Source organism: Furipterus horrens, unplaced genomic scaffold (assembly GCF_987537825.1).
Source record: "Furipterus horrens unplaced genomic scaffold, mFurHor1.1.pri manual_scaffold_4, whole genome shotgun sequence".
Classification (NCBI taxonomy): Eukaryota; Metazoa; Chordata; class Mammalia; order Chiroptera; family Furipteridae; genus Furipterus; species Furipterus horrens.
Window position 1 is genome coordinate 55,791,765 of NW_028327174.1, and position 15,394 is coordinate 55,807,158.

Below are 15,394 nucleotides of genomic sequence, written 5' to 3' on the forward strand. Positions count from 1 at the left end.
TCCGCACCCCTACATTGGCCAAGCCTTTCCCCAGGCTGTGAGTTCATTGGTACCGCCACAGCTCCTCCCACTAAACGGGGCGGGACAAGCGGAGCGGAAACCGCACCCACAGCTCCAGCGATTGGTGGGAAACCTCAAGTAAGCACCACCCCACAGCTGCGGAGGGAGGAGCCCAATTAATGTAATCGCCCAGAAGTGAAACTGCTGATTTCCCAGAAGTCGCTCAGCCCGTACGGAACGGAGACTGTCTTGGACCTTGAAGCGCTTAAGGCTCCATAAGAAGAGATGGGACCGGAATTTCAACACTTTGAGACGGGAAGTGGGTAGGGCTGAAGTAATAATAAAAAAAATAACTATTTACTACTGGTACCGTGCTATGCACTTTACGTTCATTGTATCGTATTTAATTTCCATTGAGGTGAAAGTCATTATCCCCACTTTAGAAATTAAAAAAACTGAGCGTGGAAAAGGAATTTACTAGTCAATGACCACTGAGGCTCAAACAAGTGGAGCCTGGATTCAAAACCAAACCCTCTGACAGCAAACCCCAAACTTTAAAAATTCTACATTTTACAGCACTGCCTTCCTCCCAATAAAAAATCATAGATTTGAATTCTGAACACAGCTTGCAGATTATTACATTTGTTTATTGTGTTTACTACTTTTTATATTTCTGAACTCCCATTTCTAGGGATCTGAGACATAGTTCTTGAAAAAGGGCCACCCCCAGTACGGAACTGAATTTACTACTTCTGACACCAAAGGGGCCGTGGTAGTTGTTTCTGCCATGTAACTCACATTTGAGGGGCTGCCCAAGCCCTCTTTGTTGGTCTCTGGAAGAGGGGTGTTTGCCTCTTTCTCATGGTAATACTCGATCAACTGCTGAACCCCAGCCTTCACTGCAGGTTTAAGCGCAGCGCTTATCACTATTCCCATGGGCCCCCCCGACACTCCAGTCATGGTCATTAGAAGGTCATAACCCAGATCTATGACCCCATCTTGGCCTCGTTCCTTGGCCTTGTCCAAGCAGTTCTGAGTAGCATAATACAAAGCTGTGCCCAGGTTATAGAAGGTTCCCACTTTTGGCAAAAACTGGATTATACTGTGCACATCCTCCTCCTGTTTATACTCGCAGTCCTCAACAGTGATGGAGCGTGGGGCCCTCTCTGGGCCTAGCTGCTTCCTGGTCAACAGCTGCAGAGCAGAAGCCAGGGTATCCACTGACACTCCCCTCTCTGTGCTCCTGCTTTTCTCCAGCCCTTGAAGATATTGGGTAAGAATCTGTGTAGCATTCATACCCCCCTGGTGGTAGAGGTGAAGCTGCAGGGCCCGTACATCAGCATGGCAGCCAGCTTCCTTCAGGGCGATCATCAGTGACAGGCCTACCAGGAACTTGGGTACAAGGGTCATATGGGTAAAGCCAGGCAGGGACTTTGGGAGCAGGGTCTGGCAGAGCAAGGGGCCTAAGGAGGGTGGCAAGGATTCCAAGGATGAGGGAAGATGCATCAGGATATTTGTCTGGTTTCCGTATGAAGTGGCATCCATAGGGTGCAGCAGGAGGTAGCAAAGAAGCAGCTCCAGTGGTATCATGATGAGTCTGAGGCCACTCATGTCTGGACTAGAGTACGCTGGAGTGGGGAAAAAACCAGAAATACACAGCTTCCCTAAGGGAAGTGGTCTGAAAGAGCCCAGGACTCAAGGCACACCCCATCCAACAACTTTAAGCTTCTGTTCTTTTTAGGTAAAGCCCTAAGAAACAGGAAATGCAACTCAGTTGTTCACACTTGGCCTTCTCCATCTTCAGGTTACCAGGGACTTCCTCTGCTTTATTTCTACCCATTTATAGGGGTCCCAAGTTACCAGACAGTCCAGTCATTGAGAAGTGAGACTGCTGTGATAAGTTTGGTAGCTGCTTGATTCTGTGCTGCCCACTTCTCTGTCCCATGAAAAAAGGAGATATTTGCTTTCCCCTATGATCAGTAAAAGATGTAATCTCTACAACTATTTGTCCATTTGTACTGGCTGCTCAAATCTTGTCCCCTTGTCACACACTTGACCTCAATACCTAAGACCTTGTTCTTTGGCATCTCCTACAGGTCCCTGCCATGTTCCCCACATGACAGGAGCCAGGAGACCCAGAATCAGAAAAGATTAGATGTATATCTACTATTTCCTCTTTTTAAAGTTTCCCTTCCCAACTTAAAAATTATATTAGCAAGCTACCACAGCATCTACTTGGGGTTTTGCTACATGAATGAGAAAAGGTAAATTACCACTCATACTTAAAACATATTACATGCCCAGTATATGATTACAGAAAGAAAAGGGAAAAGGGAATAGGGACTGAGAGTTACTAAGTGGAGAGGGGGAAGTCTCATACTAATCACATATGTGTTTTAGCACTGGGATAAAGAACATACTTCTCTCCTGATTGCTCTTCAAAATTTCTAACTACTCACCATATCCAATCCTTGAACATAGACCTAGGAAAGGAGACTCATCAGCTAAGTGGCATTGAATATCTAAAGTAAACCTGGACAAATTCTGGAATCAATTTCTCCATAAAGAATAACTGTGGAACATATGATAAATTATATTGTCATCATCCACAGACACTGAGAGGATCTTAACTTGGAGGTTTCTTCAGCTTTTTGCCTAATTCTTCAACATGTTCCCAAGGCTCATATTTGCCATTCTAGGGGATGACAGCAATAGCTTTGATTTGTGTCACCAGCAACATGGGAGATGGCTTCTCAGCAAACTCAATTACTATCTGAACTAACAGCAAGACCGGTCACCCCAGTGGGTGTATTCATCACCATCAATACATTCCTCAGGGTGAGTATCCCCACGTTAGTTTTATCCAAGCTCCCAGGGGATCGCCCCAAATCTCTCAGAGTGACCTTATTGTTGCCAATTCTTTCCTCCTCATTGCTTTTTACTCTCATGAATGAGGGTTACAGTGGTATCATTTCCTCCCACCCTAACAAGCTGAAGCTGCAGAAATATGTGCCTCAGATGGGCAGCCAGCTTCCTCCAGGGCCACCTCCAGAGCTAAGTAGGATAGGTACCCAGGCAGAGAGGCTAAGGAGGGGGCTATGTGCAAGAGATCCTGGCAGATCTTGGGATCTGGGAGAGGGATTTGGTTGGAGAGCATGTTCAGAAGAATCCAGTTTCTGTGAAAGAGAGCTGGGAGGTCAGGTCCCCTTTCTGGGCATTTCTTGGAAAGGCAACCACTAGGGACAATACAGACTGGATCGTGGTGGGTCAGCAGAAACAGCCCTGCTTGAAAGAAATAATGTTCAGGGTGGGAAATGGGAAAGGAAAGGCTTGGGACCCAGAGGCACCAAGACTTGTCAGAGAGAGAAGTGTCTTAGCCCTTGGAAACATCAATTACCCTGGACATGCCTCGTTCCCACTCTTCACCATTTTGAGGAAGAAGCAAGACAGAGCAATAAGACAGTCCAAACATTTCCTTTGGTTTGGGCTTTTCATGATCTGAATGACTATTTTGATTAAAAAAAAAAAGGTTTTATTTATTTTTAGAATAAGGGAAGGGAGGGAGAGAGATAGGGAGAGAAACTGATATGAGAAAAGGTTGCCTCTCGTACACGCCCCGACAGGGACCAAACCTGCAACCCAGGCATCAGCCCTGACCAGGAATAGAACCTGTGACCTTTTGTTTTGCAGTATGACTGCCCAACCAACTGAGCCACAGGGCTGTTCTGACTTTTTAAAAATATCCTACTGGTTCCCTTACCCCAACCAGAATCACAAGGACGATAGAATGCTGCTGGCTTCCAAAATAGTGAAGGATATAACATTTGCAAATATTTATGCATCTCTTCCCAGGCCAGATGTTGTCCTCCTCACCTTTGCTCCATGCTGACAAAAAGACCTTTCCCTTTTGGGGCCCTGCTAGTCCTGCCTCATATGCCTGTTGTCCTAAGGTTTTACCCTAGACCAGCAATTTTCAACCAGTGCGCTGCAAGAATTTTTAAAACATGCAATACCTGACTATTTAGTCAAGGACACTGACCTCTTCTCACTTAGATTCTCAAATAAAAAAGTGACAACAGCCAACACAACAATAACTGTCGGGTATGACTGAATCAAAATTATACCTGTGTTTTATATCAGATAGCAAAAACTATATCTTCTGGCATGCCACAGAATTTTAGTAATTAGTTTATGTGTGTGTCATGAGATGTAAAACATTGAAAATTGCTGCCCCAGACCAATCCATGATATGGGGAAAAGTTCCTCTGTGTCTCCTGAAGGGAAGAAGGAATAAGGCAGAAACTCTGATAATCTTGGTAAAGGAACCCCCAACACAGTTCTTATTAAAAGCATACATTGAACAGAGAGAGATCCAGGGAAACAATAGACTGGTAAGTCAAACCAAATTGCACAACTTTTATTTCTCACTTTTCTAATTCTAATGTAAAACACACACACACATACACACACACACAAACATGTATATCAGATGTATAGAAACACTTCCCAAATCTAACTCAAATTCCAGGAATTGGGCTTCATCTAAAGTTTAGGGGTAACTCTAGTCCAAATATTAGGGGAAGGAGTATCTGATGTTTTCTAAAATGGTACAAATTCCTACGTAGCATTATGACAAAAGTTTCCTTGGTGTTGTCACTAACCCCTAACACAGTCAAAGAGAACAGGACAGAGGGAGGGGCCCAGAGTCCTTTCTTTTATTTCTTTCATTTCTCTCAGTTTTCAGCAGTGGCCCCTGACAGCTAAGGGCAAAGACAGAAGAGAGACTAGGCATAAGCCAGTAAATGCATACTACCAAAATTGGAAGAAGCAAAAACTAGACACGAATGAGTCCAAATACTACCTAAAGTTACTAGACCCTAAATACTTGGAAAATCCTTATGATGATACAGTTTCTGTGCAGCAACATTGCAAAGGGTAAAATGTTTAACCCTTTTCTCCTAAGATCTATCAAAAAGCAAGAATATCCACTTTTACCACTTTTTGAGCACTGTATTGAAAGTCCTATCAAGTGTAATAAGGAAAGAGTAAAAATGTAATGGCATAAAACTAGAAAGGAAGAAATGGAACAATATTTAGAAAAAGATTATTTATGGAGAAAATCCTAAGTTTAAAAAAAAATGCCAGAAGAAGCCTTTGGTGGGAAAAACGGCTGCAGCTACCAAGAAGCCAGCAGTTGAGAAGATGCCTGCAGATGCCTTCCATCATGGAAGAAAAGAAGCCTGAAGCATAAACTTAACTTTGTTTATTCCATAAAGGTCAAATCACTGTGGACAGCTGGTTTTGAATAAAAAACACATGTCAAAGGTGGTGAAAAACATGAGAAGAAGAAACAAGCAGGAGTCCTGGCTGGTGTGGCTCAGTTGATTGGAACATGGTCCCGTAAACTGAAAGGTCAGGGCACATGCCTAGGTTAAAGGTATGGTCCCAGGTCGGGGAGCATACAGGAGGCAAATGATCAATGTTTCTCTCACATCCATGTTTCCTTCTCTCTCTTTCTCTCCCTTTCTTTCTCTCTGAAATCTAAAATAAAATAAAATGTAAAAGAAAAAAGAAACTGTCATAAAAAAAAAGTAACTAAGTGAATTTAGGAAGAAGTGTTTTAAAATAAAATATTAATGTATAAAAATAATTTCTGTATTTTAGCAGAAAACATTGAAAAGTTAATTTAGAAAAGCAATTTCAATTAACATGCTGTTTAAAAAACACATACAATTCCTAAAAGAAGAAACAAAACAAGATAAGCATCCTCACACTTGCCCTTCTATTCATCATTGTCCTTGGGAGTCTAGCAAGAGTAATTAAGCAAGAAAATAAAATAAAAAGCATCCAGATTAGAAAGAAGCTATCTCAATTTGCAGATAGCATGATCTTGTATATTAAAAACTCAGAAAGGTTCCACAAAAATATTATGAGAGTATATGAGTTCAGCAAGGTTGTGGAATATAAGATCAATATACAAAGTCAATTATATTTCTATACATGTTCTTTCTTTCCTTAAGGATTTTTTTTTTTTTTTTTTTTTTTTTAGAAAGAGGGAAAGAGGGAGGGAGAAAAAGAGGGAGAGAAACATCAGTTGTCTCTTGCATGCTCCCAACCAGGGACCTGGCCTGCAACCCAGGCATGTGCTCTACCTGGGAATCAAACCAGCAACCTTTTGGTTCGCAGGCCAGCGCTCAATCCACTGAGCAACACCAGCCAGGGCTCTATGCATTTTCAATAACTTGAAAATTAAATTCAGAAAAAAGTGTACAACAGCATCAAAAAGAATGAAATACTTAGGAATAAACTGAAGAGAAGAATAAAACTTGTACACTATGAACTACAAAACATTACCAAAAGAGATCAAAGATTAAAGAACGAACTAAAGCCAAAGCTAGAATAAGGAAGGAAATAATAAAGACTGGAGCAGAGATAAATAAAGTAAACAATAAAAAAGCAATAGAGCCCTGGCCAGCTAGCTCATTTGGTTAGAGCATCATCCAGTTATACGATGGTTGTGGGTTTGATCCCCAGTCAGGGCCCATATAAGAAACAGCCAATGAATGCATAAATAAGTGGAACAACAAAACGATGTTTCTCTCTTTTTCTCTCCCCCTCTCCCTTCCTCTCTCTCAAATAAATCAATTTTAAAAAAGAAGAGAAAATCAAGAAATAAAATAAGTGAATCCAAAATTGGTTCTTCAAAAAGATCAAGAAAATTGACAGGTCTTTAGCTACAATGACTATTAAAAAAGAGAGAGAGAGAATGACTCAAATGACTAACCTCAGAAATGAAAGTAAATGCACAGCAAAGGAAACCGTCAACAAAGTGTAAAGGCAACCTACCAAATGGGAGAAAATTTGCAAATCATATATGTGATAAGGGGTTCATGTCCAAAATATACAAAGAACTCATACAATTCAATAGCAAAAAACTAAACAATTTGATTTTTATATATCTAGAAAAAAAGATGTATGCATCCCACATTCACTGTACCATTATTGACAATAGCCAAGACATGGAAGCAACCTGTGTCCATCAATGAATGGATACAGAAAATGTGATATATATATATATATATATATATTCAATGGAATATTATTCAGCCATAAAAAGAACAAAATCTTTACAATTACATGTACATGTATGGACCCTGAGGGCATTATGCTAATTAAAATAAGTCAGATAGAGAAAGATAAATACCATATGATCTCACTTATATGTGGAATTTTTTAAAAGCTGAACTCATAGATACAGAGAAGAGATTGGAAATTGACAGGCATAGGGTTGAGCAGTGAGGGAAATGGGTGAAGGAGGTGGACAAAAGGTACAAACTTGGGGGGGTCTTCCAGTCAAGATGGTGGCATAGGTAAACACAGCTTGCCTCCTCACATAACCATAACAAAATTACAACTAAAGCCCTGGCTGGTGTGGCTCAGTGAATTGAGCAACAGCCTGTGAACCGAAAGGTCACTGTTTGATTTCCAGTCAGGGCACGTGCCTGGGTCGAGGGCTAGGTCCCCAGTTGGAGGCATGCAAGAGGCAACCGATTGATCTCACACATCGATGTTTGTCACCCTCTCTTTAACTCTCCCTCCCCCCCCTCTAAAATTAAATAAATAAAATCTTCAAAAAAAAGGTTGGTGAGAATCAACTAGAGCTTTCATACATTGGTACAATTACATTGGAAAACTGGTAGTTTCTTATAACGTTAAATATATACCCACCATAGTCTAGCAATTTTTCCTCTTAAATATTTACCCAAGAGAAATAACACATGTCCACATAAAAAACAAAAATGTTCATAGCATATATATCCATAATAGCCCCAAATTGGAAACTACCCAGATATCCATGATCAGGTGCATGGATTAAAAATTAAAGTCACATAGTCATAAAGTGATATATTAACTCAGTAGTAAAAAGTTATAAATTACGGCCCTGGCTAAGTAGTTCAGTTGGTTAGAGCATCATCCTGATATGCCAAGGTTGTGGCTTCGAAATCTGGTCAGGGCACATAGAAGCAACCAATGAATGCATAAATAAGAGGGACAACAAATCAATGTTTCTTTCTCTCTCCAGAATCAATAATTTTTTAAAAGAAGTAGACAAATGGGAAAAGATTAAAATACTCTCATGTCTAGTACACAATAAATCCATAGTATTTGACAACTGAAAGAGAAATTTGGAGAAGAAATGGAGGCTAGACATAACAGAAGTGGTCAAGGATGACTCTGGTCATGTCTTTTAGCACTGTGATCAGATGAAGAATACATGTCTGTCCTAAGCTGTCCCCAACACTTTTAACTACCTGTTGTGCCCAGCTCCATGCACAGTCCTATCAGGGACATTTGAGGGGAAAAAATATGCCTAGGGGGTCTCACCTATTTTAAATAAGTCTGAAAATATTAATCTAGTAAGCCCAGTATACTGCATATCAGAATGGCTGTGGAATACTTGACATAAACTATCTTCCTAAAATACTGCGAGGGGTCTCAGTTACAGGGCTTTTTCAGTTGTTAGCCTACCGCTTCCAAATGCTTCCAAGACTCATACATGCACTTCTGAGTGACACTGATGGCAGTCTTGAACTGTTACCCAGTGGAAGGGAGCTTTTCAGCACAATCAACCATCAGCTGTCTGATCTCATAGAGCACCCAACTATGTTCATGCCTACATGTCTCAGGTCGGGTAACGGAGCACTGGACCCACCTAACTCCCCAGCAGTTTCCCCAAGATTCCTCAGAATGACTTCAGTATTATTGCCAATCCCTTCCTCCTCATTGCTTTGTACTCTCGTGAAGGAGGTTTTCAGTGGTATCATTTCCTCCCACCCTAACAAGCTGAAGCTGCAGAAATGTGGGCCTCAGTTGGGTAGTTGAGTCTCCTCCAGAGCTAAGTAGGATAGGCACCCAAGCAGAGGGGCTAAGGAGGGGGCTGTGTGCAAGAGATCCTGGCAGGTCTTGGGATCTGGTTGGAGAGCATGTTCAGAGGATGCCCTGTTTCTGTGAAAGACAGCTGAGAAGTCAGAGCCCCTTTCTGGGCATTTCTTGGACAGGAAGATACAGTAAAAAAGCCCCACAGCCTGGATCTTGGTGGGTGAGCAGAAACAACTCTGCTTCAAAGAAGCAATGCTCAGGCTGAAGAGTAGGGAAGGGCTTAAGATGAAGAGACACCGAGACTGGTCAGGGCGAGGAAGCGTCTTAGCCCTTGGAAACCTCAGTTACCCTGGATATAGCTTCACCCCTTCCCCTGCAGCCTTCAGATGATCCTTACCCGATCCAGAAAGAAGCCAGAGGTTCGAGATCATCCAAACACATCCTCTGCCTTGGTGCTTTCTAGATTTTACTTTCTCTTTCACCTCAGGCAAAAATGTTGATCCTTCTGGAAACAGTGATGACATAACATTCACAAATATTTACCCACTTCTTCCAGGCTCAGGCTTCGTCCTCCTGACCTTTGCCCCATGCTGACAGAATGCCTTCCCCCTTGTGGATGATACTGCTTTTCCTGACCCATGCCACTGTCACACAAAGGATTTCTCTAGACCTAAATTTCCATCAGGAAAAATTCCTCTGCATCTTCTGAAGCAAGGAGGTGAAAGGCAGGTTGGCCAACGATTTCTGGGGAGGAGATCCCAAATTAGTTCTTTTTCAATGGGTTTATCAAGTAGAGGAATGGGAAAATAAAACCTACTGGCAAGTCAGACCAAACCAGACAAAACTTTTTCAGTTTTTACCTTTTTAATTCCAATGCAATACTCTAATTAAACACGTTCATTGCCATAACAGTACTTCTTTCTAAGCCTGCATTAAAACCATAGGAATAAGGTTTCATTTCTCATCAAGGGGTTTATTAATAGATGAGGAACTGCAGTCCAGAAAATAGGGAACAATGGCATATGGTGCCTCCTAAAACTGATACAAAAGTCCACACATCGTTGTCCATAAAGGTTCCTCTCTGGTGGTATAACACACTTCTGACAGATAGCCAAAGGTGTCCTGGGTCCTTCCTCTCATGTTACATGTTCCTCTTAGCACCAAGAGGGGGCCTGTAACAAGCAAGAATAAATCAGGGGGTTTCTAGGCCCTGGCCAGATAGCTCAATTAGTTAGAGTATGTCCCAACATGCTGAGGTTGAGGGTTCCATCTCTGGTCAGGACACATGCAAAAAGCAACCAGTGAATGCATCAATAACTGGAATAACAAATCAGTGTTTCTATCTCTCTCTAAAAATCATTCAATAAAAAAAATAATAATAAAATTAAAAATTTAAAGTTTACAAAAGGTTTCTAGAAGAAAAAGTCTTCGGGGAGCTATATACTCCTAAAATTGGGAGAAGGAACTGGATGGAGAGGCATCCAACCTGTTGCCTAAATTCCTGGGTCCTTTGGATCCTCCCATTCCTGTCTTGAGTTCACCATCCCTAACTGGGCCTATCTCCACCTCCAGTTCATTAGTCAGTGTCCTCACCCTCAACATGAAAATGGCTTTTTGTTGAAATTCCTTCAATTTCAACCTGTGTCTTAGAAACCACAGGGGAGAGAGACAGATTATGTAAATGCAGCAGGGGAAAGAAAATGGTAGTGTTTCAAGATTGAGGAATTACAGAGGGATGAAGACAAACACATGTGCCTCAATTAAACTTCCCATCTTCACTCCTGTCCTCATCTTCCACCCGTTCCTCATTAATCCACACTAGTTGTCACTTCTTGGGTGCCAGGCATTTAGAGATTTTATTTGTTTTTTCAATTATCATTGACATTTAATATTGTATTAGCCTCAGGTGTACAGTGTAGTGGTTATTAGCATTTATATAATGTATGAAGTGATGCCCTGGTAAGTCTAGTACCCACCTGGCACCACACAGTTATTATATTGACTGTATTTCCTATGCTATATTTCACACCCCCATGACTATTTTGTAACTGCCAATTTGTACTTCTTAATCCCTTCAAATTTGTCACCCAGTCCCCCAAACCCCCTCCCATCTGGCAACCATCAGTTTTCTCTCTGTATCCATGAGTCTGTTTGTTTTGTTTGTTCATTTGTGGGTTTTATTTTAATTAATGGCATTAATTTTAAATTTTATTTTTTAAATATTTTGATTATGCTATTACATTTGTCCTGAATTTTCCCCCTTTGCCGCCCTCCACCCAGCACCCCCCAATCCTTCAGGCAATTCCCCCCTACCGTTGTTCATGTCCATGGGTCATGCATCTAAGTTCTTTGGCTGCTCCATTTCCTATACTGCACTTTACATACCCATGGCTACTCTGTAACTACCTATTTGTACTTCTTAATCCCCTCACCTCCTCACACCTTCCCTCACACCCCCCTCCCATCTGGCAATGAGCAATATGCCCTCTGTATCCATGATTCTGTTCTATTCTTGTTTGCTTAGTTTGTTTTTCAGGTTCAATTGTTGATAGATTTGCATTTTGCTATTTTATTGTTCATAGTTTTGACCTTCTTTTTCTTAAGTCCCTTTAACATTTCATATAATAATAGTCTGGTGATGATGAACTCCTTCATTTTTTTGTCTGGGAAGCTCTTTGTCTGCCCTTCGATTCTAAATGATAAATGAGTTTTGCTGGGGCCAGCAATCTTGGCTGCACGCCCTTGCTTTTTATGGCTTTGAGTATTTCTTGCCAATCCCTTCTAGCCAATAAATTTTCTTTAGAAAATCAGCTGACAGTCTTATGGAAACTCCCCTGTAGGTAACTTGTTTTTAAGATTTTATTTATTTTCAGAGAGATGGGAGAGAGGGAAAGATACATTGATTAGTTGTCTCTCACATGCCCCCAAGCAGGGACCTGGCCTGCAACCCAGGCATGTGCCCTGACTGGGAATCGAACCTGTGACCTTTTGGTTTGCAGGCCAATGCTCAATCCACTGAGCCACACCAGTCAGGGCAACTTCTTTTCTCTTGCGGCTTTTAAGATTCTTTCTTTAACCTTTGGCATTTAAATTATGATGTGTCTTGGAGTGGGCCTCTTTGCATCCATCTTGTTTGTGACTCCCTGTGCTTCCCACAGGGAACCGCTCCTTGTGGTTTAGGGAATTGAAGCCCCAGCCGTGAGCCTGACTTGCCCCACCCCACCCCTGGCTTGTCTTTTAAGTCTTAACAAAAGGCTGTGAGGGAGACATAACCGAAAACCACTCAGAGGGTTTCCATGGGAATTGGATTTAAAGAATGCTTATTATGCTTTAGAACTTGCTCTGCTTGTCTTTCATTTGGCATCCAGTTCCTTTTATTAGTTGCTGGAGTAAGTGAAAGTAAAGTTCTTGTTCTTCGGATAACCTTGGTCCCATTCTTTCGTGGGTAGTGGGTCTCCTTTCGTCGGTTTTGGTTTTGCCCTTTTCTCCTGCCTCTTGTTTAAAGTGAACCAGTAGTTTTCCAGATTTTAAACTAGAGATTAACTGGTTTAGTGGGTCGGAGTGTGATGCTTGTGAGGAGGGCTCCCAAAGGTGTCACCCCTTGGTCATTCCTATCTCTCTTACGTGCCTGTTTCTCTCCCAGTCGTCTAAAACAACTAGAAGGGCTAGGAGTGCTGAATGACCAGTTCTTATTTTGCACGTCCCTGGATGAGCCAAGAATTATATTACTGTGAGTGGAATTCCCTACAAGGCCCCTACATGTCTCAGGGATTGACCCCAGACACCTCTGCTAGGTCCCAACTTGTGTAGGTACACCCGAGAATTCGGGCCAGAGGAAGGAAGTGCCTCTGAGCCAGAGCCCTCATATAAATTCTATTTTTGGCCTAAAGCTTCTCTTGCTATTTGGGGGAGACACCAGGGGGTTGGGCAGTGAGTGGTTGTGACTGTGTTCCTGATGTTGCACGGACTTTGACTTGCAGCTGGCAGGAGCCTAGTGCTCTAACCTGGTCCATGTACCAGCTTATCCTGTTACAGACCTCTAGTGGTGAGCGCCCTATTGGCTTTTAAGTGCTTGACCTGTGCCCACAGTTTCGTGGCGATTTATTGAACGAGAGAAGCCAAAATGGTCCTTTAGTGAGAGGAGACAAAGGCGAAACCAAAACCCCTGCCAGAGAGTACCAGAAAGAAGAAAAATCCTCCCTTCCATATCTTAACCACACAGGCAGCCTTTTCCAGAGTGAGCCTGGGGGTTGCAAGCCCTTACCATGGGCGGAGGTGCCAAAATTCCCTTCCATGCAGTGTAGTTGTCGGTGGTCAGGCTTTTGGCCCCGCAGTCATTCCAGGTGTCACTTCTTGAGTGCCCCTTGTCCAGGCACCAGATGAAGCGGAGTTGCCTCCAAAGCCCTAGGCTCAGTTGGAAACTATGTCCAGCAGAGGTTTCATAACCACGATGGAGCAAACTTATCCAGGATACTGTATTTTGTCTGGGAGGGTGGGGAGGCGGAGGAGGTAGCCATTCCCTCTAGTGGAGAAAGCGCAAGACCTCTGCCCCTCACGCTTTTTATTGAGAAGGATATGCATGGGAGATACAGGTCAAAATTCATAAATCATCAATAGTTTTTAGGTGCCTGGATTACAGTTGACAATAACAGATTCCAAGGACCAGTATAGAGGGCAGTGACCAGTCTGTGTTAGGGTCTATTAAATATCTTGACACCACACTGGCATCAGGTGCAAGGTTTCATACATTCCTTGCTAGAGATTGTTTATAGTTAACTAAGAGATAAGAAAAGCAGAGCAAGTTCTAAAGCATAATAAGTTCTAAACCACCCTGAGCGGTTTTCGGTTATGTCTCCCGTGCAGCCTTTTGTTGAGACTTAAGACAAGCGGGGGGCGGGGGGGGGCCGCAAGTCAGGCTCACAGCTGGGGCTACAATTCCGTAAACCACAAGGAGCGGTTCTCCACACTGGATTTGCATGTATCACATTTCCTTCACCAAATTAGGGAGGCTTTCTTCCATTATTTTTTCAAGTAAGTTTTCAATTTCTTGCTTTCTCTTCTCCTTCTGGTACCCCTATGATGTGAATGTTGGACCTCTTGAAGTTCTCCCAGAGGCTGTTTACACTAACCTCATTTTTTCTCATTGTCCTGATAGGTTGTTTTTTTGCTTCTTTATGTTCCATATTATTGATTTGTTTCTTGGCTTCATCCACGGTACTATTGTTTCCCTGTAAATTGTTCTTTATTTCAATTAGTGTATTCTTGGCTTCTCAGTGGATCTTTTTTATGCTGTTGAGGTTCTCATTGTTTCTTTAGCATCCTTATAACCAGTGTTTTGAACTCTGCATCTGATAAATTGCTTATCTCCATTTTACTTAGTTCTTTTTCTGGAGTTTTGATCTGTTCTTTTATTTGGGCCATGATTTTTTCTCTTTGTTTTGGCAGCCTCTGTGTTTGTTTCTATGTACTGGTTAGAGTTTCTTTGACTCCATGTCTTGATCGTGTGGCCTAATGTAGCAGGTGTCCTGTAGGTTCCAGTGGCACAGCCTCCCCTATCACCTGAGCTGGGTACTTGAGGTGTGTGTGCCTTTGTGTGGGCTAAGACACCCTTCTCTTGTAGTTGAGCCTTGGTTGCTGTCGGCAGATCAACGGGAGGGATTTACTCAGGCCAGTCAGCTACAATGACTGGCTGTGATCAGTGACTACCACCTTCCACCCTCCATGGAGGATCAGCTGTGCAGGGGCAGGATGGTAGTGTTGCAACGTAGTCTGTAGCTGTCCACTGAGTGCGCTGGCCCTGGGGTTTCCTGGGTGGTTCAGGCCAAGGTCAGCCCCCACCTGTGTGTTTTGCCCAAGGTACTCTGCCTGAGCGATAAAACAGTCTGAGATGGCTGCTACTTGTGCTGGGCTTGAAGATTCCCAGGCAAAGCCAAGCTGTGAATCTAGGCTGGCTGCTGCTAGTGTTGGGGCTGGGGCTGACAGAGGCCAGCTGTTGCTTGTTTGATAGGATTTTAGAAATTGTGAAGCATGAGCCAAGACCAGCTATTCATATGGAAAAGCAGCTTGGGTGGGGTGGAGTGTCTGGAGATGTCCAAGGAGGGTCAGTGTTAGCCAGGTGGATGGGATCTCAGATATGGCACCAGCTTGCTGGCTCTGTGGAGAGAGGGTTTAGAGAAGGGACATTGGCCTCTGCTCACCTTGAAGCCAGACACTTCAGCTTCTCCCTGTATGTCACTGGTGCCTTTCAAGCTGTTACCCTAGTGCTGGAGCTCAGAGGGAGTGAGTCTGAGTGAGTTCATGTGTGGGGTCTTTAAAAGGAACTGCTTGGGATACTAGAAGTTTCTTTCATAGACTCAATCCCCCTGGTTTTTGCAGCCAGAAGTTGTGGGGACTTACCTTCCTGGGCTGGGGGTAGGGGTGGGGGGCCCTACTGTGGTGCTAGGACTCCTCGTTCCTGAGATATGCCTCCTAGATTTTTATCTACCACACATGGGTGAGGGACTAGCCCATTCTG

The 15,394-nt window shown here is 42.9% G+C and overlaps 1 protein-coding gene across 1 annotated transcript; it reads right to left on the bottom strand.

Moving 5' to 3' along the window:
- Positions 1-626: 626 nt before the first annotated feature.
- Positions 627-9,391, bottom strand: APOF (apolipoprotein F). The gene is made up of 2 exons (XM_090275613.1): positions 9,278-9,391; positions 627-1,628 (listed from the first exon to the last, which is right to left on the bottom strand). Exons 1-2 carry the CDS (start codon positions 9,309-9,311, stop codon positions 688-690), a joined length of 975 nt encoding a protein of 324 aa, XP_090131739.1. The 5' UTR covers positions 9,312-9,391; the 3' UTR covers positions 627-687.
- Positions 9,392-15,394: the final 6,003 nt, after the last annotated feature.

What these genes read in the sequence shown, in the direction of transcription:
- APOF (XM_090275613.1), bottom strand. Translation starts at nt 9,311, where the DNA reads ATGATCTCGAACCTCTGGCTTCTTTCTGGATCGG. An exon ending in CTGGCTTCTTTCTGGATCGG is followed by an intron (nt 1,629 to 9,277) that starts GTAAGGATCATC and finishes TCCCCACTCCAG; the next exon opens with CGTACTCTAGTCCAGACATG.